The sequence below is a fragment of the Morone saxatilis genome, unplaced genomic scaffold (assembly GCF_004916995.1).
Source record: "Morone saxatilis isolate NCDOM2014 unplaced genomic scaffold, NCSU_SB_2.0 Contig11, whole genome shotgun sequence".
Lineage (NCBI taxonomy): Eukaryota > Metazoa > Chordata > Actinopteri > Moronidae > Morone > Morone saxatilis.
In genome coordinates, this window is record NW_023339663.1 from 26,502,341 (window position 1) to 26,526,891 (window position 24,551).

General features: G+C 39.9%; 1 protein-coding gene across 2 annotated transcripts in view; it reads right to left on the reverse strand.

Annotated features, from left to right (window-relative positions):
* The window catches only part of cdh8 (cadherin 8), a 93,497-nt gene that overhangs the window by 11,634 nt on the left and 57,312 nt on the right, over nt 1-24,551 (reverse strand). For both annotated transcript variants that reach the window (XM_035682094.1, XM_035682095.1), the window contains exons 4-6: nt 13,337-13,504; nt 12,881-13,068; nt 6,359-6,606 (exon numbers count right to left, since the gene is read on the reverse strand). In XM_035682094.1, the coding sequence (XP_035537987.1) occupies nt 6,359-6,606; nt 12,881-13,068; nt 13,337-13,504 (604 nt within the window). The remainder of the gene's footprint in view (nt 1-6,358; nt 6,607-12,880; nt 13,069-13,336; nt 13,505-24,551) is intronic.

Genomic DNA, 24,551 nt, shown 5'->3' on the forward strand with positions numbered 1-24,551 from the left:
ACAATTTATATGAAGGGGGATGCTGCTTATACAAGAATGGTAGGAAAATGAAATAAATAAACCACTGGCCCAGATTCCAATTGTTGGGGAGATGTACCGAGCCGTGACATTTCCATTTTTGAGATGAAATGGTGTAAAATCCTCTAGACGCCGGGCTGGGAGAGGTCCATGAGGACCCCCAACCCCCCTCTCTCTTTCTCTCTTGCCCTGCAGACGCAGAGCACTTTCAAGACAGGCAGACAGCAGCAAGCCACCTGGGAGCAGCCTCTCTCCTGCAGACTGAGTGGATCCCAGTCAAACTCTGACAGCCTCACGTGGAAGCAGGTAGACAGACCCTGAAATGTTCTGCCACCTGTCACTCAAACTGACAACGTGATGTGAAAAGAATTAAAAGCAAATAAAAAATGATATCCGGCGTTATATACGTGCACGGTTTTCCTAAGCGTGGTGTGAGGACGTGTGCAAATGCTTGCGCGCGAGTGTGTGTGTGTGTGTGTGTCGCCTTGTTTCAGCTTTGCTCTACTCTTCACAGGCCTTTAAACGGCATTGGGCTGACCTCAGTCTAACAGTTAAACATCACATGGAGGCTGTTTGTGCCAAATACTTTAAAGCAGTGAAGCATTTTTACAACTGACGCAGCAGACATCCAGATACATTCAACCTCAACATAAAACAAATATGATACGCTAATCAAAATGCATCAGTGTGGCAGAAGCTGTTCTGTGCATAAAAATGATAACTGTAAGCTGTAATCAGTGAGATCATTATTCTTTTTCTTCACTCATTTATGGTCCTCTGGTGCATTGATGTGGCGTCTCGGCACTGCATCACATGTCAATCACACAGTATGGCCAGGACATCTTCTCTGTTAGAGTTTCCGTGGGTGGCAATCTTTTTGTCTCTGTAGCCATGTTGACTATCATTGCTCATGCTAACTATCAGTGATTTTTCTTTTCCATCACATAATGTGTGCTGCACATTTTATCCAGCAAAGACCGGAAACTGCACAGCAAGTGTAAAAGCTTTCATCAACTAAATGTACAATAATAGTTTGCTTTTGTAACCGCTATCAGCCAGTCAGTAACACATACTAGAAACACAGACTTCTACTATGATGAAATTTGAGTCTTTGATCTCAAATTTAATGTTCAAATTAAGAGCAAAAATATTAAATTACTTTCTATTTTGACTGATCTTGAAATCTCAGTGGGGGCGCATAATGAACCAAGCTGGGAACACATATTCAGAAAATCTGCCACCATCTAACCTTAGTCGTTAGAGGCAGAGCGGGTCGTCCCCTAATTGGAAGGTTGTTGGTTCGATCCCCGGCGCCTGGTGCCACATGTCAAAGTATCCTTGAGCAAGATACTGAACCCCAAATTGCTCCCGATGCCATGCATCGGTGTGAATGCATTAAAAGTTTTCCTGTTCGATGGGCTTTGCCAAAAATCGCTGTGTGAAATGTGTGTGAAAGGGTGATATGTGGCATGAGTGGTCGGAAGACTAGAAAGGCGCTATACAAGTACAGGTCCATTTGCCATTTACCATTTAGTATCAGAGTGACACAGTGCAAGCTGAGGATGACGAAATCTGACAGAAAAACACTGAATTAACCAAGAAATCCTTTGTGACCGCCTACGAATTGATGTCAGTAAGACACATGAAAAAATGGAACGAAATTTAAAAAATGCTTCCAAGTTGCATTTTAGGAAATGTGGGTTCCAGTGTTTTTGACCAACACTATGAATTAAAAATCAGAATATTTTAATCTTTAATTTTAACTATTCTTTTTTCGCTGAAGTAACCGTTTGGTGAGCTGCTGAGCACAGAAGCTTTACCAATGCAGGATTTTTCAGGCCAATATCGATATGTAAGAGTCTGACAACAATGTATGAGTAAATATAGATTGTTTTTAAAACAAACAATTCCCCTTAAGGGTCCAGTCTGTAAGATTTAGTGGCATCTAGTGGTGTAGTTGCAGATGGAAACTCCCTTGATTCCTCCAAGTGCGAAGGAGAAATTACGGTGGCCATGAAATGTGCCAAAAACACAAACGGCCCCATCTAGAGCCAGTGTTTGGTTAGAAACATGGAGGCCTCCTTGTAAGGCGACCCATGGCATCTGTGGATTAAAACTGCTCATTCTAAAGTGACAAAAACAATTCTTATTTGCAGGTGATTATACATGAAATAAAAACATATCTATGAATATCATATTCCATTTCTGCCAATAGATCCTCATAAATGTTACACATTGGACCTTTGGAACAGTAATTTTGGAATGGAATTTAGATGGAATGTTTGTGTTTTGTTTTTTTTGTTTTGTCAAAAATTAAATAGTTCGACCTTAAATTTGGCAGTTTAAGAATTGTGACCATCTGAGCAATTAAAGCATAGCTTATTACAGTTAAAAATAAATATGTAATGATGCCACTGCATTTGAATGAACTCCATTTATGCAACGTCTGCACTCCCTGTTACTCAGTCTCATAATAATATACAGTATATGTCATAAGTAAATGATAGAAATGCAGAGGTTAAGCAGCCAAGGAAAGGTTTCTGCGGATGTGTGTTTGTGCTTTTTCACACCTGTGTGCACAGTAGGTGCTCTGCTGTGTGACTGTGTGTGAATGTGCATCTGAGTGACTGAGTGCCTGTACAAGTTGGAGGAAGACGAGGTGAAAAGATCAAGAACAAATGCCTTTTTTTTCCTTTTTTCCCCACAGAGAACAAAATGCCACAGAGAACATTCCTGCTTGTTATTAGGTCAGTAATTCCACTGGGAGGATCACAGATGTAGAACTAATTTTTGCCGTCCTCTGAATGCTGACCAGTTGTATTTTAACACTGCATTTTATATTCAGGTTGGATCCCAGGCCCTTTTACCAGCAAGGTGATTTTCCCGAAGAGTCCAAAGCAAATCATAAATTATAAAATATAAAAAACAAAGAATCAGTATGCAGTATAGGCCTTAAATTTCCATTCATTTCCAAACCGTCTCCTTTCCATGAATGCTTGTATTACCATATGCAGCATGTCAGCTGTCAGGTCTACTAAAGCAACTTAAAGAAGCCCGCAGAAATAAACAGGCTTTACAGAATTTCATTATGTTCCTGTAATTTCCCTCAGCAATAAAAGAAAAAAAAAAGGAGAATGAAGATGTTAACCAAACTTGTTTCAGTATCAATATTCTGGAATATAATATAGCCACAGCTATTCTATGAAATCCAGCAGTTTGTGACATACAGCCATAGTGACTGCCAGATGTCACATTTCTTTTTATTTGTGATCAGTCAGGTCGAAAACGACAGAGCACAGGCTCCAGAGAGCAGCAATACTGAGGGAGTATTTCATGGAGTGCACCTGAAATGTTGTTGGTTGGATGCATTAAGTACAGCTAAGGGGTTGTTTGTCTCCTGAGTGCAGAGGACATGGCAGCCCACCAGAGCACTCGCCCCAAGTGGTTTAGACTCAGACTGGTTCAGTCTGGTCCGGCTGGAGGGGGGGATTGAGATGGGGAGCGATTCCAATCAAAGGGGTCGACTAGAGAGCTCGTTCAGATGGTGGTCAGGAGAAAGTCCCAACTAATGCTGCTATTACTGCTGTCACTCCTCCGCTATGGATCCATCTTCACTAACACTGGCTTTCTTTTTTAAGGGAGCTCCTTCTCTTACCAATTTTTGAAACAGAAAAGAAGGGACAGACGGAAAGGAGGAGGAAAGTTGTAGGCTGTTAAGTATAATTTAGGGTGTAATTTAAGTGTAAAGATCAGCAAGCTGCATGTGTTACAACTGACACATTTATTGTTGTTTTCTCAAGAACACTTTGTTTCTCACCTGTTTTCTGGACAATATATACAAAAGGGTAATGGTTAACAATGGCTAAATGTATTTTAAAGTAAATGTTTCACAGCCCCCCCCCCCAAAAAAAAAATAATATATTTTTTTACAATAGTCAGGCTTGTGTCTTTTTCCTTCACAGTTATTTGTTACTTCACCTAAAGTCCAAAAGACTGTTTGCATTTAGAGCTGCAACAATTAGTTGGTTGATGGATTAGCCATAAAAATAACCAGCACCTATTTTGATATATGATTAATCATCAAGATCATTCTCTGGTTCCAGCTTCTCCAGAGTGAGGATTTACTGCTTCTCTCTCTTTTATATCATTATAAACTGAATATCTTTTGGTTTTGGACTGTTGGTCAGACGAAACATTTGAACATTTGAAGACATCTGAAGACTTGGACTAGGAAATTGTGATTATTTTTTACAGTTTTCTAATGTTTTAAAGAACAGATCATTAATTGGTCAATCGAAAAAACTATTCTTAACTGCAGCCTTTTATGCACTGCAAACAAAGTAACTTTCAAAGTCTAATTATCTGGCTTCGTTTCTAGACAGGTTTTTGTCCAGATTTTCCATTATTTAGAACATACTTCTGATCTTGTACGAGACATTATTGAGGCTATAGCCTTCTGTCAGCCAGTATATCTGGAAGGATTAAAATCACACTGTAACAAAAACACTGTAATCATTTTATCAGCCCAAAGCTCAGAGTTGCAGGCTAATACAAACCCTGGCTGGAAGTAAAATCAAATGGTCTACGGTGAGGGTGATGCATCATACCAAGCCCTCCATGACAATGGTTTGTTTCATCTCATCCCCCACAAAGAAAACATGTGACATCTGTGATAGATCATGCTCATCTTGAAGATTTGCAGGGGGGATAAAAATGTACATTTGGACTACAAAGAAAATCACATGTTTAGGGGGAGAAATTTGTTGTGACCAAATGCAAACTGGCAAGAAAATGTGTGGTTGTGTCTTTCATCTCTGAGCACTTCTTTTCCCCCGAAGATCAGTGGCTTTACAGGAGTTGGCAGATGATTAATGAAGCATTCTATTAGCCACATACTACCTCTTCTTCTTTCTCATGGAGAATAAACATTTTAAGTTTGAGAATGGGATTTATTTAAAAAACCTAACAGCTCTTGAGAACACAGAAGGCTCTATTTTTATTTATTTATTGTGGCGGTGACAGTCACACAAAGCCCTCGAGCAACAATCCATTCTGAAAATAACAACTTCTCCAAAAAATGGTAAAATTGGTGATTAAAAGCATAATGAACACTGTGAGTGGAAGTGAATGACCCCAGGACAAATAAAAAAGAAAGAAATAGACTGCAAAAAAGACAAATGACCTGGTGCATAAAGACGGCAGCCAGTTCGCCCTGCATAATGCTCAAAACATTTAACAAGTGCCAAGACAGGATGTTGATATCTGGACAGTTTCAAATGTGTGAAGAGATCATGTCAGCAGGGTGCTTCCATTTGCATGCACACTCATTCATTATTTAGTCACTTTTTTCTTTCAATAATGATGCACCGAAGGAAGGCAATAACAAGAAACTATGAAAATATAACTTATAATTAATTATACGGCACATAATTCAGAAGAAAATGCTATATTTAATGATACACTGGACTTTTATCCACTTAAAAAATCCACTCATTTACTAAAGCAGTCTCTAACACACGTATAAAACGCAGAGTTTTAGAAACACAGGCGCACCATGACACGAAATAAGGACAGAGAGAGGCAAAAGATGCCATTATACATGAAATGTACTTCTCTTTTTACCAGGGGAGAGACATCGTCCAACCTCAGGGCTCAATTCCTCCTGGCAATCTCATCACTAAACATGAGGATGCCACCAGAAAAGGAAGGAAAAAAAGAAAAAAAGTAAAATGAACTGGCCCTGCTCTATAGCCTCAGCCAATCTATGAAACCCAGCCTGCTCTCTGCTCGCCATGCAATTACACACAACCTGTTGAGTGTTGTCCCGGGAATGCGGTCAGCAAGTCACTGGAGAATTAATGAAATGCCAAGATGGAGGGAGAGAAATTGCCTGTATAACCTATCCTCAAGGTGCCCTTGTGGTATTTCAAAGAATAAGTCACACGAGGAGAATATAGCAGAGCTGGTCACACAGTGAAAGAAAAAGTTGTGCCGCCTTCAACTCATAATCTACTTTTTTTTTTTTTGTACATCTGTGGAAATGAGAGCAATCATTGAATCGCTTCCTGTCTGCCAACGACACTACCAGAGTCTCCAAAGGTCACAGGCATGGAGAGATTTAATTGCATGCCTCAGTGTCACCCCTTTTTTTTATTAAAACAACTCATTATAGCCTGAAAAGGCTCATTTGTTAACCTATTCTCTGCATCACTTCTATAAGTCACACTAAAGAGCCTTTTCTCCTTTAACTGTATTGCACTTGCCAGTCAATAGTAAATGGTTAGTGGTAAACTTTCAGTGTTTTTCAGTAGCTCCCTCTTAATGGCATCCGCTCTCTTACCTGACAAAGCTCCCAGTAGAGTCCGGATCCCTGGCGGTGACCGTCCCTATGACCGTGTTGATGGGGGCATTCTCGTTCACTTCCAGTAAGTACATCGGTTTGGAGAAAACGGGAGGTTCATCGGAATCTTCAACCACAATCTTCACCGTAGCTGTGTCCTTGAAGGGCCCGCCACTGCTGGGCTCAGAGCGGATGTTGGTGGCTTCGACTTTCAGGGTGTAGGCTCTCTTGCTCTCATAGTCTAAAGGCTGTAAGGGGGGGGCAAAGACAGAAGTGGTCAAGGACTGCTTAATTGTCCCACAGGGCTTTCCTTTACCTGTCCAAATCACACATGTACATTCTGTTGGTTGAAAGTATGTTTATTTAAGTACTGCACTTAATGGTACTACAACAAGATTTCAATTGGAAATGAAACCGTCTCAATTTACAGATGCCTCTATATGACCTTCATAAGCACATAGGACCATCAGTGAGAAGATTGGCTATATACCTCCATGGATCTGCTAGGGACCTGAGCTGAGTGAGCACCCATACTGTAAAATCGTGCCATCATAATCATTTAAAACAAAATGTAATCACAAAAATTACACTCACTGGGGCTTTTAATCTGAGGAGGCAGTGTTTGTGAGTGACAGAGATAATGTCCATGGTATCTGTCTGGTGCAGCACACAGAATTTATTTGATAATCAATTTGATTTAAATCTATTTAACTGTAATTTTCAGAGTTGCACAACCTGAACATGTTTTCCAACCTTTATCAGCATGAAATAACACAAATCTCCCTGCTAATGCTCTCAGTGACAGCAGATTATTAGGGCTTTCATACTGCTATCACAACCAGATCACATAGAATAAATGAGAACAGGTGCTTATTCAAGACTATCAACAAAAAGTGTAATTTTCCAAAGAGAAATAAAAAACATTTCATACAGGACACGTCATTATATGACATATCTGTTTAATCACCATTTTCAATGGCTATACGGTATTTCCTTTACAGATGGCTCGTCATTAATATTTAAAAGAGAGAGGAGAGTCACAATTTTACTCTCTTGGCATCTCCGAGGACATCCCAGACTGTCACAATTTCATTCTGAATCACCTCTGGTCGCTCTCATACTACTAGAATAATGGGATCAAGTCACTTCCACGCTTCATAACCAGGATTTATAGGGAAATCAAAACTGGGCCTTACCGCTTGAGGGGATAGGAGCAGGCTTGGGGAGAGAGGAGGACTAAGAAGAGGGATATGAACAAAACGAGAAATGTATTCAGTTAAAGAAAGAGGGAGAGAGAGGGTGTGAGGAAATGTCCCTAAGGTCAGACAGGGCCAATGCTGAGAGCTTTGGGGGCAGAAAGGGGCAGGTGGGTGTAGGGGGGTCTCGGGGTCCAGCTGTGAGACAGTAGCAGCAGCCGGCGGGGACGTAGGAGGCGACCCTGGGCTTTGACTTCCACACTCCTACGCTCTTGGCATCAGGGCACTGGACAGACCAAAGCCCCTGAAGCCTCTCCGAGCCCCACTCCTCCATGGAGAAGCTATTTGGAACACTTTCATTATTAACCTCTCCTTCTTCTCCTCCTCCCCCTCCTCCTCACTCCCCTCCTACTCTCTCCTCTCTCTCTTTCTCTGATCCTGCCGTCTGTGCTGACAAAGTACATGGTGTGGCTGGACCTCAAGCCAATGGATTACACTTAAATTCAGACAGTAATGGAGAGTAAAAGCCTGTATGTGATTGTGGCTGGATATTAAAAAATAATTATATGGAAATGGGAAGAGGGGAAAGGACTAAGTTTTAATATGACTTATAATTTGAAAGTCATTTACTGGTACAAACATTGGTATAACTGGTTGCTGTCCAGCAGTGACGGAGCTAAATGGTATTTTACTTAAATGATTTTTTTATGTAATTTGAAATATTATTTTCACACAACTGTAATTTGAAACTGGTGACTATCTGAATATTGTAATTCTAGCCATTTTATTGATTTATTGACATGCACTAGGAATGATTAATCAAATATTAAGCTACTATGAAATAAATATTGTACGTGTAGTCTCCTATTTCAGTACAGCTATCATCATAATGAAATATTTGTTTGGTGCTATTTTCTTGTTTACATACAAATTACATTTGGTTGTTTTTGAGCATGTTTTTAAAAGACTAATGTAAGCGGAGATTATTTTTATGTGCGCGCTTCTGCAGGTAATCTGATATCCACAATTATATGTGTTTAATATTTTCAGGGCTATACGTCTTTATATATTTATATATTTCATAGGCTATGCAATGCTGTCAGAGAATATGCAATATGTTGCTGTGGAAAATGCATGTGGTATCCTTTGGTATAAGATTAATCGATCCTTACAGTCACCACTGATCGATTAGCAAGTGCTTACAATTTGCAACCCTAATATGAACCAACACTGGGCATGGCATACTGAAAATTGTGCAAACTTCCAGCATGATGCATGATCTCAGAAAACTTATGTAGAGAGACAATGTTTTGCAGAAGCAGAATAAGTTGTAAAAACAACACTGAAATACTATCATTAAGTCTTTATAGCAAATGTGTTAGCAAACAGTTATTGGGCACTCCATACTGAGCTACATTCAGAGTTACATGCTAAATATCTGATGGTTGTTCACAAAGAGCGACACATACTAATCTGATAGCTGTTAATACAAAAACATTACATACTATACATAATATACGAGAGTACTTATATTTTCTGTGAGCTGCATTTCACCTGTACATAAGTAATATAGCACATATATGGTAGTACTGTATTTGAAAATCATGCAGGAAAATTGCTTTCCTTCTCCCTTAATAAAATATTTCAGTATTATTCTCACTTGACAGCACATAGAAGCAAGTCATTATATTTGTTTCCAGTGGGGAGAGGGGGCTCTCACTGTTGCTGGCATATTTAATTACACCAAATCCACTTATATGGCTGAAGTAAAACATAGTGGTAAACAGCTTCTCTGATTACCCTAGTTAAGTTTGATTAATTATTATCAATATCAATTACAAAATCAAAAAAACCCAACATTTATGCAAGCTGCTTTTTTAAATACCCTACCCATGTAATCAGAAAACAAGTCATCTTTTTATCTGTTCAAATTATTAATTCAATAAACACACATAGTGCTTTGACTGAGTAATCCAGGGAGAGCCTCTTTGATTTTTATTAGTATGCATGGTGGTACTGTTGTACAGCTACAGTTGATTATTAAGAGATTCATGAGTGCAAGAGGAAAACAGTAGAGCTGTTTGCCAGACCTTTTGGAGTCAAGGTTGCATAGCCAGTTTACATTCTTACACTTTCCTACTAAACAATATGGCGTAGCCGAAATGAGGCTACATTTCTAAACGAGGGACAGTAGACCAACACTCACACACAAAGAGACATTCTCCTTTCGCCAGTGTTAACACCCCTTTAACGTCGTGTCCCACCCCACAACCCCACTGTGTCATTTTTTGGTGTCTCTCGAGCGTTAGCATCAAATCAGTATGTACACACAGGCCATTTAGAGACTTCAAAGATCAGCGTTGGCTGCAGGGGTGAAAGCTCAGCATCCCACTAACGTCCCTCGACAGGCCTGGGGGCTGGCAGATAAAAAGCTTAAAACCCAAACAGCAAAGAATCTCTCCCCTGGTTTGTGCCTCTCCAGCCTCAGTTAGATCAATGTGTTTTAACCTTGCCGCAAAGGATCTTTAATAATTTGAATTCCACGTTTATAGACCCGTACAGCTGTTGACAGGGACAGGGTGAGTTGGGGAAAGAGTTACACTGAGTCACTCTTTTCTCCTGTCACCCATGGATAACACTGGTGTGGATACAGAACAGAAGAGCTGAAGCATAACAATGGCTTCTTTTAACATCTCTCAACTTGAAACACTGCTATCTGGAGGGATGCAAAAACAGTACACGTGCAAATGTCTTGTTCCCAACACATTATCATCTCCTTGCTTTAGCGATGTAGGCAACCAACTCAGGGCCACAGAGAGAAAGCTGGGCTGACACGGGAAGAACGAAGCTCTCCGTGGGACTCGGAAGTGGAGGTTGCCTAAAAGACTAACACAATTGACATTTGCTTTGTCAACAGTTAGAGATTTTATGACTTTGTGTGGAGTTTGTTCTCCAGCACCGATGTTTTCTTTTGTGGCAGTGAATTGTAGTCCCGGCAGATTGTCTTAGCTCTTATACATTCCACCTCCCACACAGTTCGTTGTTCACACTTTGACAAAGTCACACCACATGTCCTTGGGGTAATGTCATTTTACATCACAACACAATGGTGCTTTACATTTGAGTGATGTATAGCTTTTCTCTACAGACACTGAACCAACCATGACTCAAGATTTAAGAACGCCCATCCATCAGTCATGTGTATCCAAACATCCCCTACCAAGCAGAGTCTTTACAGACTTAGAATATGGAATACATGCATATATAAATAGCACGTGCTTTGGTATCTTTGATACCATGTGTTCACATCTCAGTTTGATTTTCCGCAGATGTCCTTGAGATACGGCTGCGTCTAAACCTGCTTGCAGGTTCACAGTGTTATTAAAATGCACTGCGGTTTTCAAGGGAAAATTTCACACACTTCCATATGGAGCAAAATATGGGATTGGGTGCTCTAAATGTCTACAGGCAAGCAATGATATCCAGGTTCACACCTCTTCAGCTTTTATCCTGGAGGAAACATTCATACTGCATTTGTACTGCATATCTAGAAACTTATTACATTGTGTGAAAACCACTGAGATTCTGGGATGCTATAAGCAACAAAGAACATGTCTTAGCCTCTGCTATACTTATACCAAATTAGCAGATGAATGCAGTGCTATTGACTGGAACGCTTGCTTCTCCAACATCACATTGTACCATTATACACTAATGTGTTTGCCTCAAGGTTAGAGATTGAAGTTTTGTGACGAGAATGTCTTGCTTTCCTCAGGACCACACACCTGGGAATATCTTGATGAACATCTTTAATGAGAATTGTCTTTTCTTCTCCAAAAAACTACTGCTAATGTTCCCTTGAGCAAGGCAGTTAACCCACAACTGCTTCTCTAAAGTTGCTTTTTGGGGCCAGCATTGGAAGACTGCAGTTCTCACATGTGAATGTGTATATTGCAGAGAACAACAGACGACTTTAGGTTCAGTCCATCTGCGCTGTTGACTGTAATGTGGGTATCAGCAAAACTGAATTTAACCAAAGTTAGAATGAGGGCTGAGCCAATTTACAATATGTAACAATTTGCCTTGAGTGAAGATAGATACAGTTAAATGGGCAAGACTGTAATGTGAAAATAAGATTATCTTGTCCAAAAAAAGCAGTACTTCAGACCTCTCTTTCTCCTATCTTTCCACAGTTTTTTTTTTTTTTTTGCATTTTCCACACACATTTGCATTTTCCACACACATTGAGTCCAGCTAGAAAATGCACACCTCAAAGCAAAAACCATGTTAAAGTGATATCTGAATTCATTATATTTTTCCATAGATTTTTTAAATGGAAGAAAGATACATTTTAGCAATTTATACCAAATAGCAAATGCTTCTTTAGCCTCCAAGATACTCGGGGGCAGACTCCAGTGTCTTAATATTTAATGTTATACTTTTGAGTGAAGCCTTCCTTCAAAAGGCAGAATTTCACTAGAAGTACAGATGAGGCAGAACAATAGGGCCTTTTTGTTAGCACACCAGTGATAATTTTGGGGGTTTTATACAGTTTATTTCTTATGTTTATGTTTTAGAGAAAGCTGTAGCAGCTTGACGTAGGGCTGGTTCTAGGGTCAGTGGAGATCGAGGGGCTTCCACCTGAAATCTTTGAATCAATCCGGGGTAATGCATTGGTTGGTAAATATTCCAATAAAAATAATGGCTGTATCAATCGTTTGCCTATTTGGCACTCGTTGTTTGTGATCTTTGTGGGGAGAGTCAGTTGGTTTGCAGATTGGATTTGAGTGCTTCATTTAGTTGCCTGACCATTAGGGCAATCAGTGTGTAAAACACAAACACATACTTTCTGTTCAGGTGCTGAGTGCAAATAATAGATACAATCTGTTTCACAAGGACTCGCAACACTGTAGAATGCTCCCTTTCAAAAAGAGTTCTTCTTTACTGTGTTGCGAGTCCTTGTGAAACAGGGCTTAAAAACTGGCTACTGGAAACTCTCCTGGCAGGTGATCCCAATACCAGTGACAAAGGCTGAACAAAAAGACTGCACAGGAGAGGGGAGGGGATCTGTTTTCTGTTTTTTCTGCACTTTGCGTGAACCAAAAAATAACACGTGAAAAACAGTAAATATGTTGGAGATTTGGCTTAATGTAGCTGCTGTAGCTAGCTAATTGCCTTTCTGGGTTCACCTTGTAGCTCCTGCACCTTGAGAAAGACTGTATTAGTGCATTCCATGGCACTAATGTGACTAATACAGTCAGTAAGTGACTTAGAGCGACATTAAGAGCATGAAGAGTTGACTTGCCAGCAAATTTCTAGGTCTTACCTTTTTCAGTCGAAGGATCCCTTCTTGTGTCTGCGAGTCTGTAATAATCTCAAACATGCTTTGGTCATCTCCCTCCACAATGCTATATGTTGACTTGGAATTCTCGCCGATGTCTCTGTCGTTCGCTTTCACCTTGCCACCCATTTTCCCTATAGGCAGGTCTTCAGGGATCACAAACTCGTACAAACCTGGGGAGAAACAGACGTAGCTCTTTGGTTTCTAGGAATGTTGATTAAATTAAGGAAAATTATGGAGGCATATTACAGTACTGCATCATCATTAGACATTACAGCAGTTAGAGATATTAGTTTCGGAGGTGCCTGTTTGATGAAATTTACAAAATAACATTTATTTTTCCCAATTATGACCAATCAGACAAATACTCATTTAGAGCAGCAGTCATTTGTTTCTTCTCCTAATTTGATTTGGGATGCTTAATGTCATAAAGTTCCTTACTTTTAGAGAACTTTGGTGGATTGTCGTTGATGTCCGTTAGCGTGACGGTGACTGTCGTAGTTCCAGACAAGCCCCCCATGTGACCTCCCATGTCCTTAGCCTGAATGACCACCAGGTACTCCTCTCTCATCTCCCGATCCATCCCATGGAGAGCAACTTTTATGGTCGCTGGAGGTGGAAGCAGTTCATAACACATTAATGCAATTATAAACATGACTGATATACTCTGCACATCATTTTAATGACGCTGATGCGAGCATGCACAGGCAAGCACAAGCGAGGCAAACTGTAACCTTCACGCCCACCTTACTCCCCGTGCATTTCAGACCATGACTTTACAAAACAAGGGCTCCATACTGAGCAGAGGTAAAGAATTCTATGGAGGTTTATTCTCTGCACAGTCTGTACGAGCATGGCAAGGTGGTCATGACTGAGCCAGTCCCAGCACTGAAAATCAGCTGTGTTTGTTTTCGAATGTGTTGTTCCGCCGTCTGCAGTCATTTGTATTCTGATTGAGTGTGAATTATGCTGTCTGTCTTGTATAATCTTGAATATTGTATGCAGAATGGACCTTATTGACTCTGCCACGGCACTGAATATAAAAAGGGCTCAGCACCGGCATATATGGATAATCCACTCAGGAAACAGAGGCCCGCAGGATCATCAAATGAATATAAAACCCCTCATAAAAGCCAGGCTTTGGCATGACACCCTGCCTTGGTCCTGAGCTGCCTCAGACAATGAGAATATGCTTGGCTATGATGAAAAATGTGGGAGGGGTTAGGATGTTGTCTGTGCCTGCATTTTCTATTCTTGAGATAGATTTTCCTCAGAGATGGAGCACAATTTCAGGGTCAGTTTTGCCTTTGGAGGTCACACACAACACTCATCTAAATCACAAATCTGAATCTAAACAACTAGAGGATGTGAAGGAGAGGAGTCGGATATTTTAAACAAAATAGCTACCTAACCTCATTAGATGGACTGCATTGGAGGAAGAAACAATAACCTTGTTGTTCAGATAATTAAATAAATAGGTATCTTGTCAAATACAACAAGCCTTTTTTTTATCTTTTGTCTCTGGGGTTGGGAAATTTTTTCTTCCACCTCAAGCATTACATGATGCTAATAGCATCGTTAGCTTAAACTCTATAAATTATTTACATTTTCACCGAAAAATCGTACATTTGGTGACCATAGGATCAGCCCGATTTTGAATAGCTGGTCACAATTAGTGCAAAAGATTACTGCCAGACCCAAGACCATAAGTTTACTTTCACATATGACTCAACATTGCATTATATAGGTTTTTCTCTCCACCAAGTGTGAAGTCTTTGTTTGACCCTTGTTTTTTTGTTGACATTGGCTTCACTTCCTCGTTGTTTGGGGTCCCACAGGCCCCACTACTATATGTGTAAAAATAACAGTAATAGGAGGGGTAGTGCTGTGTAAAGAGTACTGTCAACACCAATCACAGGACAGTAGAAGAACATCAAATGAAGCTGAGCGCAAGTTTAATCGTTATTCATCCTCCATTCACAATCCTCTCTCCTACTTTCACCCTTCTTCTTAATCAGCTGACAATAGATGTTTACTTTTTTTAGTTAAACCAATCAGACTTTGCCACAGTCCCCTCCAGCCAATCATGAACTCCACTTCATAATATCCTGAGTCCAGTCCTTATCAAGTCCAGATCTTTAGCCATTCTCTTCATCCCATCACCACCATCACCAGTGTCTAGACTCTGACAGAGGGGTTTCCTGTTCTAATCACCCCTTCAAATATGATGACTTCACGATGGGGTCTGATCGCCAAAGACCTTGCATCTTTATTGAGAACATGTTGATAAAATATATTAATAAACAAAAGTCACACATTTAGGAAAAGTCATTTAATATCAACATTAAAAAACAATCTTAAGTGTTAAGTGTTTTTGCTGTTACAGGCCCATGGTGTTTTATATTTCCAGAGCATGTTTAATTACAAGATGCTCAATTTGTATACACAAGTTCTCTTTGGATGTTGCATTCATAAATAGTTGCTGGGACCAGTGGCATAACATTGTGAATGCAGTATTAGATAAGGGACCCCACAACACATTGACCTATTTTATTTCCAAAAAAATGAATACATAAGTGTTCTCATGTTCTCTCATTTAAAGAGTTGTTTCAAAGGGCTATGGAGTGCACAACGATAGTTCAGTATATCTTATCTTTATTTTAATCATATGATTGACCACTGACAGGTGGAGTGAATAACACTGATTATCTGGTTATCATGGCTCCCTGTCAGTGGGTGGGATATATGAGGCAGCAGGTGAACATTTTGTCCTCAAGCTGATGTGTTAGAAGCAGGAAAAAATAACATAACATCACCACCAGGGTGCCCAGGTGGTCATAATCTTATGGCTGATTGGTGTATATAGATAATATATCCATTTCTCTCCACAAATCACAGACAAGACATAGACAGACAATGCAAAGGCCAAGTGCTCAGTCCATTTCACATGCAGTAAATCCAGACAGCCTTGAGGTGCTCTTCAAGAGAAAAAATAAAACTGGCCATAGATGTTTTTAAAGGACTCTTAAGTTGAGTAAGGAGAAATTGAATATTAAATGCCTTTATTTAGTCAGGCACATTAGAAATAGTTCTCTGGTTTAAAGATGGGTAAAACAAAACAATTATCAACTGAAACACTGCATACGTGATATAGTGTATTGTCTCACTTGTCCTTGGGACACATGAGACACACAAGAAGATGTCTGAAGGACAAAGTGAGTGACCATAAATATGTCATCAAGACAATAAATCGGCATGCCGTTAAAATAACTTTCCTCCTTTTTATTCTAATGGCTGCTCTGCTTATAGAAATAATCAAACTTTTAGCGGTGTGAGCTTGGTGGGCATGTCGCTGGTGTAAGCAGTCTGATTTTAAGCTCTGACTGGCATCAGCAAGGTAGGCCTACCTCTTCTCTAGTCACGCAAACAAATGAATCCATAAATAAGAAAAGAGCAACACAAACAAGTCGCTCGTACTCCCTCTTCCACGTACACACACACAAACATACTTCAGTCATCCTGCTAGAAGCAACACTCTCATCTCTGTTGATCATCGTTAATTATTCAAATTAATTCCTAATCACTGAAAAGGGAGGATAGACAAACACTCATTTCCATAGATATTTGCCTCAACTTTTTTTTTTCACCGACCATTAACCAAGTGATGAATTGGGGCATGATGTTTATTTATTTATTGAATGCTTTTCATTGCCAATGTGGCGTTGTAAGTGTCAAACGCATTCTAATGGTTGTTTTCCCCTTACCTTTTATTTTTCATTAACATTCATTAAAACATCTGGCTCACTTGAATGAGCCATCTGCATGTGCTCCGCAATCACACAAAGCATGAATGCTAATCCTTAAATTGTCCATTCAGTGCTATAGCCACGTTCCGGCTGCAGAGGCCTCGAGACTCTATAGCGCCGGGACGAGCCCAATTTCTACGCGTTGAACTAAGCGCTCACCCTAATTATGTACATAAATTTGGAGACTCCCTTTCTTGAAGCTTGTTTATTGTGTGCTGTTTTCCAAATTGTGAGCAGTCGATTTCCATCTCATTTCTTATTAATGTAATTTCACCATTATTTAATCATATTGCTTACAGACACATGTTAAAAAGTCAGCTGAAAAAGCAATTAAAGATCCAATCTGGAATCTGTTTTGAGATAACTTTATGCATGATGACGCTGCTGAAGACTTTGCCTTGTGAAAGGAAGAAGTAATTATTGTCATTATTTTGAATTCATATCGCAGTGATGTTCCACAGCAGCATATGAGTACTGGCCCATTTAGCATTTGGGACGACCAATCAGCTGATGAAAACATGGATGCCCGGCTCTGCTTATGTGAATTTTTGTAGTTTTAATAATGAATTTCATGCAGCCCATTGTTGAGGCGTGACAGTGTATCACTGAGGATCAGTTGACCCGGCTAAACCAGGACAAAGACAGTAGAGAAACCACTGCATTTATCTTGATGGATCCCACTGATAGAGGAATGCGTTTGTCTTCACCCACTCACATGTGCAGCCTATACCTCCTGTTTTGAAAGGCTACCCGTGTATTCTATTCTGTTTCATTGGAAGGGCCAGGGTGATATTATTCTGAAGATTGCAATCACCTGTGAGTAATATTGTGTGTATATAATAACTTTCCATTTGTGATATCATTAACTGAAGCCTGACGAAGATCTGTGTGAGATCAAAATATCATCTTATTGAATGTACAGGGAGTCACTGACACAGCATGCTATTTGTTTCACTCAGCTGTGTGGGTCCTTCTCTTCTTATGTAACACATTTTATTTCTTAGTTATTTCATGTTTCAATTAAAGCCATACGCTCTTAGTTATAGGTGTTTTGGCCCCCAGTGATGCACATTTTTGCCCCAGCATACTGTTCATGTTTTCAGACATAAGTGTGCGTGAGTGTGCAGCTGTAAAGAGAGTGGGAGCGAGCCTGGGAGTCTGAGTTAACAGCAGCCTCATGCAGCGATAATCTACCAGCATTTCAAAAAACAGATGGGCTGAGTTACCTGCAGTCCTGTTGTTGTTACACAACTTTTTGAGCAATAACCAACATTGTCAGCTCCCTTTTAGCGTGCATTTGCTAATGCTGTCCCTTACGGGGCTTGCTGGAAAGAGGTGGTTACATAATAATGTGGACATTTTACAAAGTGGTGAACAACATAGTCGTTAACATCGTTGCCATGCAGTCTTCTGATAAGTGTGTGTGTGTGTGTGTGTGGTGTGGGGTTTACTATACAGTTTTTTAGTGTAACTCTGTTTGCAAAACACTTCATTTTTTCTTATGTGGACCTACATCACCCGCTACTATGTCGAAACGGCACGACCCGTGCGTAGCTTGGATTATTCCTAAACCATCTTGGGCCTGTATCCCAAGGTGGTGGTGACCAGCGAGGGTCGGGTAGAAGCATACAACCTTCTCCAACCTTCCTTCCGCAAACGCGAGACAGCAACAATCCTGGAGAGTGGTAGGAAATTACACAATAGAGAGAGAGATTGTCTTCCCAACACACATGCGCCGGGCAATATAGGCCCCCCACCCTGCAGTGAAACCCACAAGTTGACCCGCGCGTTCCATTAGCTGTCCCTTACAAAACCAATAAATCTTTACATTCTACACACAAAAGATGACAATAAAACAGATAGTAACCTATTTGTGAGGAAAACACCCCCCCCACCATTCAGGAACGCATAGATCACACCACACACATTAAACCCAGCTGGCATTCAGCTGCTATAGGAGGAAACACAAATGAGTCTTTGCATGTGGTTGAGAGAGCGACACATATCATATTGGAATTTCTCAGCTGCCATCGAGGGAGGATTAAATCGTACCTGACGGGCCCATACACATTATCAGCCAAGACACGCTATGTCGCATACCGATGTTATTGTGAGTCACCTATAGCCCTCACAGTTGTGTCATACCGATCTCTTGCATATAATGTCCACCATTATTGCTGCTATTATTCCGCCTGTACCCCTTGACCCTTTACACAAGCAAGCTCCGGTATCCGGCGCGAATCATTAGGCAAATGCGAACAGCTAAAATACAGATCGGCGAGCTGTCTAAAGAGTTACTTGTGTTGCTCAACAAAGTTGTGTAAGCTATATCTATCTATGTGTATCTTTTTTTTTTGCAGTAACTCAGTCTCCATCTGTTTTTTGAATGCTGGTATATCGCTGCATTGTAGGCTTGCTTGTTTAAACTCCAGACTCCCAGGCTCGCTCCCTGACCTCTCCTTTAAATCAGGCTGCACCACTGTCCCACGGCAACCCTACTTTTGTTCTGAAATACATCTTGATACAGTTATCTGTCTGTTTTTGTGGCAAAAATGTAATTTTTCACTTTGGGGGCTAAAAACCACTAATTATGTATTATATGAGCTGTTATGGTTTTTTAATTGAAACATGATAATGAACTCAACGATGGGGTAAAAAGAGACAAAAAATGCTTATACATGAGATGCGCGCAGTCAGATCATTCCACATGACACTGTGGAGAAAGTGACCGGACACACAAGCCGTGCTGCGATTGTATGAACCTCTATATAATAAAAATATCACTCCTCCCGCATGTGTCAGTGACTCCCTGTAGCAAATAGCCAATAAGGATTGTTATATTTCGATTGATCTCATCCCACGCAGAATTCTCAGTCTATGTGCCTTTTCCAGTTATGTTATCATCTTGGCTTCTACAAATGGTATACTGAGAGATTTATTTAGCTATTACAGTTTGTTAACTCTTTCCTCAAACTGGTAGCTATTCATCACACAATATTGGAGAAGAGGTGTACTTCCGCCCACCCTCATGGTCGAATGAAGAATTATTGCAATCTTCCCAGAATTTTCGAATGATGTTCTATGCTAAGAATCTAACCGATCTGTGCCTCTTCTACTAACCATACCCTAGAAATTACCTAAACCAAGCCGAGGTAGGCGACCCGGGGTCAAAAAGGCAGTGTAGTTCATCGCGTAGCACCATTGTAGAGTGGGCGGTGAAGAGACATATATCGGGACATTTCCTATACTAATCGAGTGGGATCCATCAAACTGAATAAAATGCAGTGGTGCTATAACCTACTGTTTCTTGTGTATCCTGGTATTTATCGTTCCGGGTTCTAAAACTGATCACATGCCGAGTGACATTAAAACTGCCACTTTCGCCTCAACAATATTTGGTGGTTCATGCATGCATATATCATTATATAAACTATTCACAATACGGGTTGGTATTAGCAGAGCTTACGATACGCCATCACATATATTTATTATAAGGCAAGGAGACCAGGGCATTGCTCCATGTTGTTCCCAATACACGATGAAATTTGGCATCGTTCTCCCAAAGATCTAGACTAAATTGAACTGCCCCCCAGTTATAACTATATCATTATGCTAGTGGCGGTTGGAACCTTGGTGGAACTGTAACGACTCCAACCTGCTTAAACTTTAAATATTTCTCCAAAATGATAAGATGCAAGACAATAAATTTACTTTATTGCCCTTGTTTCTAACAATGCAATTAGTCGTTCAGTTCACCCCGTCAGCTATTCTGCCATAAAAGAACATCTTTGAGATACATCCCAAAACAAAGATTCCCTAGATTTGGGAGGTCAAACACTATGGACATATATGGCCTAGCTGTACTTTTTAACCATGTATGATGTAAGCAATATGATTAAATTAATGGTGAAATTACATTAATGCTAAAAATTGAAGAATGAGAATGGAAATCGATGCTGCTGTCAGCAAATTTGGAAAAACAACAGGCACACAATAAGTGGATGAAATGCAAGAATTCTACCAAAAAAACCATCAAGAAACGCGTGACTCTTTCCTCAAATTTATTGTTGTCATTGTCAGTTAGACTAAAAGGGTTTGTAAGGGATGATTGGACGGGTGTTATAGTTCATTTTTGCAAATGAATGGCGTAGAAATATCGGCCCCTCCCAGTGCCGCCGACAGTCTTGATAAGACGTCTTTCTTTGTCGAACAGTCTCACATGACACAGCCCGGGAACGTAAGCAATGCTGACACACTGACACGCGGAGAACTTTTGTTTTATATTTGGACATTTATTTGTGAGGGAAAAGAGAGATTGTCTTGTTGATTTTGAAAAAGCATACCTGCTTCCCATCCTGAAAAAAAATAATCGCTTCCTCCTGTGCGCGCGCGAGAGATGAGGAGGTCTGCGCTATGAATAATAGCGGAAGACAGCTATGCAGATGGCTCATTCAATGCGCTGAGCATGATCGCATAAATACAGATACAATGTTAATAGACCCATCAATAGGTATAATCTAGTGATAAATCGAGGGATAAAAACAACCATTTTAGAAATGCGTGGTCATCACACAGACACTTTACACAAGCCGCCAGCAAGTTGCAATTTCCTGCCAAAATAAGAGAGAACTAAGTGGCACCTGTTGCGGAAATAGGGAATAATCAAAAAATATTGCATGGCACATAAAACGATTTGCATGCCCTCATTGATACAAATAAAAACATTAGTTAAAATTTATGACCGGGGATGAAAAACTAAAAGTTGGGAAGCAACGATAAATTCTCTACCATGGAGCTACTTTAAACAGTTGTTTTTGATCTATCCTCCCCTTTTTCAGAGGTTGATTCTGAGTGCCTCTTATATTGTCAGCATATGCCAATATTTTTGACCAACGATGATGCACACCAGAGATGAGTTGTTGTTTGGCTTTCTAGTCTGGAAGACTAGTTATCTGATTAAGTAGGTTTCGTGTGTTGTTTGTTACCCGACTAAGGAAGATCGAGAGTAACACCTTTGGGTTCTAAAAAGGCGAATTGGGTGAAAGATATTTCTTGTTTGGAATGACATATGGCTCTTTTCTTATTTCGTAGCCTCTCTTTTTACTTCGTTAGCATCTTAGATGAGAGGTAGGCCCTACCCTTGGCTGAATGCCTAGTCAGAGCTTAAGGAAATCAAGATGCTGCTTACACAGCAAGCCGAAAAATGCCCACCCCTTAACGCCCTTCACTAACTGGAAATAAATAGAACAAGATTGGTTTATTTTAACCAGCGCATACAAAATTTATCATGCCCAAGGCAAGCTCATCAAGCCTTTTCTCAAAGCACAATACTCTATGAATGTGATATTAGACTATTTGTGTTTCTAACTTTCTATATGAGGCGTGATGACTCATAATCTAGTGTCTTTCTTAGGCTTTATTAGTTTCTATATCTCACTCAGGATTCCTGTGCGAGTAGGATAGGAGTGCTTGTATTCAACTGTTCGACCGCTCTATCATATGATTGGTGGCCACCTAATTAATCAGCAAGTTGCACATGAATTAATCTAACTCAAGCTTCATCTACAACTAGTTCATTTTTTCCACAGTTTTTAATTGTTTAAAGATACATGCATTGCAGCCCCTAAAATCCTGTCCCTGCTTTATCACCTATGAAGTTGATTAGTTTTCGATAAAACATTTAGAGCTTGTACGTCAGTTTTAGTTATTCACTGATGGATCTTTCCTGCCACAAGTGCTTCCAGCTTTGACAGCAGCTATAATATCATTTTTGCACTTAGTGGTGTCTTATGGAGTTTGAAAACACTTCCAGGGAACCTAAATTTAGTCTCTATGCTTTGGATGCATTATAGGATGGCTGTAATGAATAAGATTACAGTATTGGTAGGACATAATTTATTTTTTTTTCATTGCCACCATGATGATTCGAGTGTTGTACAGCTCTATATGCTTGTATAGTCTGACACGATCATGATTTAGTTTGAAGAGAAGGTTCTTCTTTGTGTTGTATTTTCTTATTTATTATATTCTATTTCATGCGTACTTATGGTAATAGCAGGTTGAATAAATCACCGAATACACAGCTGGCAAACTTGCATTTATACAGTTCTTACTACCGTAAAATAGGATTTATGCAGACAGGACCATTACAGTATCCAGTACCACGAGGAGGGAGATGCTCTAAAACTCCTCATCTACATCATCTGACTTTCTTCTGATGACATATTAAAGGCCACCCCAGGGTTGTAACCATGGTGTCTTGGGGAACGAAGAAACAAGATTGTGTTGGGGTGAAATTCAGGTGAAATGGAGGATGCTGTTTGCTCAGAAATCTGTAATGTATTCACAGGTTGTACTTTTTTTTAAATTTTGCATATGTTTTTCATGCAAAAAACGGATCAAATCCATGCCATTTTCTGTTTTTATTCTTTCGTCAATATCCAAAAGTACATAGAGGCAAGTTAACACCAAAGTCAAGGGCAGACACCACGAGTCGCAACACCACTGCAAATTCTAATACAAGTGGGGCTTATAATTAGTGACGCATCAATGGGCCAGAAGTAGCATTTATTCCTTCCAACTCCTAATGTTACTACTGGTCTCTTATATTCCTAGTTGAAAATCACATAAAGACAGATAATGTCCTTGGCCGTCCGTTTTATCAGCTACGACAGGTTTGCTATTCAACCCATATAACCCATCACCTTTGTAGGCATTGATTTGTGCATAATTTATGGAAAATGAGTTGTCTAGGTACTATACTTATAAAGATGCTACCAGCCTATGTACTGATTAGAGTGCAGGCACCTTAGTGTTACAGGAATATCTTGTATATTCACCTAGGTGATTAGTGTTATTTTCAGCCCCTATATATATGATCTTTTGCATCAAAATCAAATTTTCTATTTAAAACTTGTAGAAGTTCAAATTGTTGGTGGGGTTTACCTGATTTTTCCTGGAGTTTTGGTGTTGAATATTTTAGCCAGAGTCTCCTTCAGAGTGATCTTAAAGTTTTAGGACAGATTGATAATCTAACTAAACTGGTGACTCTACTGGTCTGCGATGCTGCGATCAAGGGAGACAGGCTGCTAAAATAGACGTTCTCGTCTGTGACCTTTCTGGTGGCGAAAATCAAATATTACATATGGAGCTTTTTCTATTAAGGCGATTTACACGTAGAACATCTCTATGCTATCATTACCATTACACCAGAGAAAATGTACATCTGATATCAAAACATATCGCCTAAGTAATAATCATGAAGTTGTAGCTAAACAAACTGCTCTTTCTGGCACCATGCTGTGTCTACAGATTAAAATAATCAACATTTCCGACTTAACTATCCCGCTCATCACGTTAACGATCCTTCAGTTATAAGATTATCAAAGATATTTTTTGTCTGTTTTTTGTCATTGCGGGTACTTTTCTTCCCACATACCCGTAAATATTGTGATGTGTATGGCTGTGATATCAACAGAAGACAACATTTATTTTTTGGTACCACATAGTCACTACCTCTGGATCAGGAAACAGTTAGTTGCACACTTGTCTTGCATCTATTACACATGTGAACAGATTTGGAGCTCTTTACGGAATACAGCTCAACGGTACCACGTAAGGTGATTTGAACCTTAAGCTGGGACATTGTTTTTTTATTTGTGATGCCAGAGGGAGCGAGGACACATTTCCAACAGAAGGCCGCACTATTTCATGGTTCAGGTCAGCGGTTGGGGAGCATTCTTAAACCGGAATGGAGGAGGAAAAAGAAGAACAACTGTCAAATGATGGCAGATAGGCATATACATTGTTTGACTGTTGATTAGTAAAACATGAATTAAAATACACTGTTG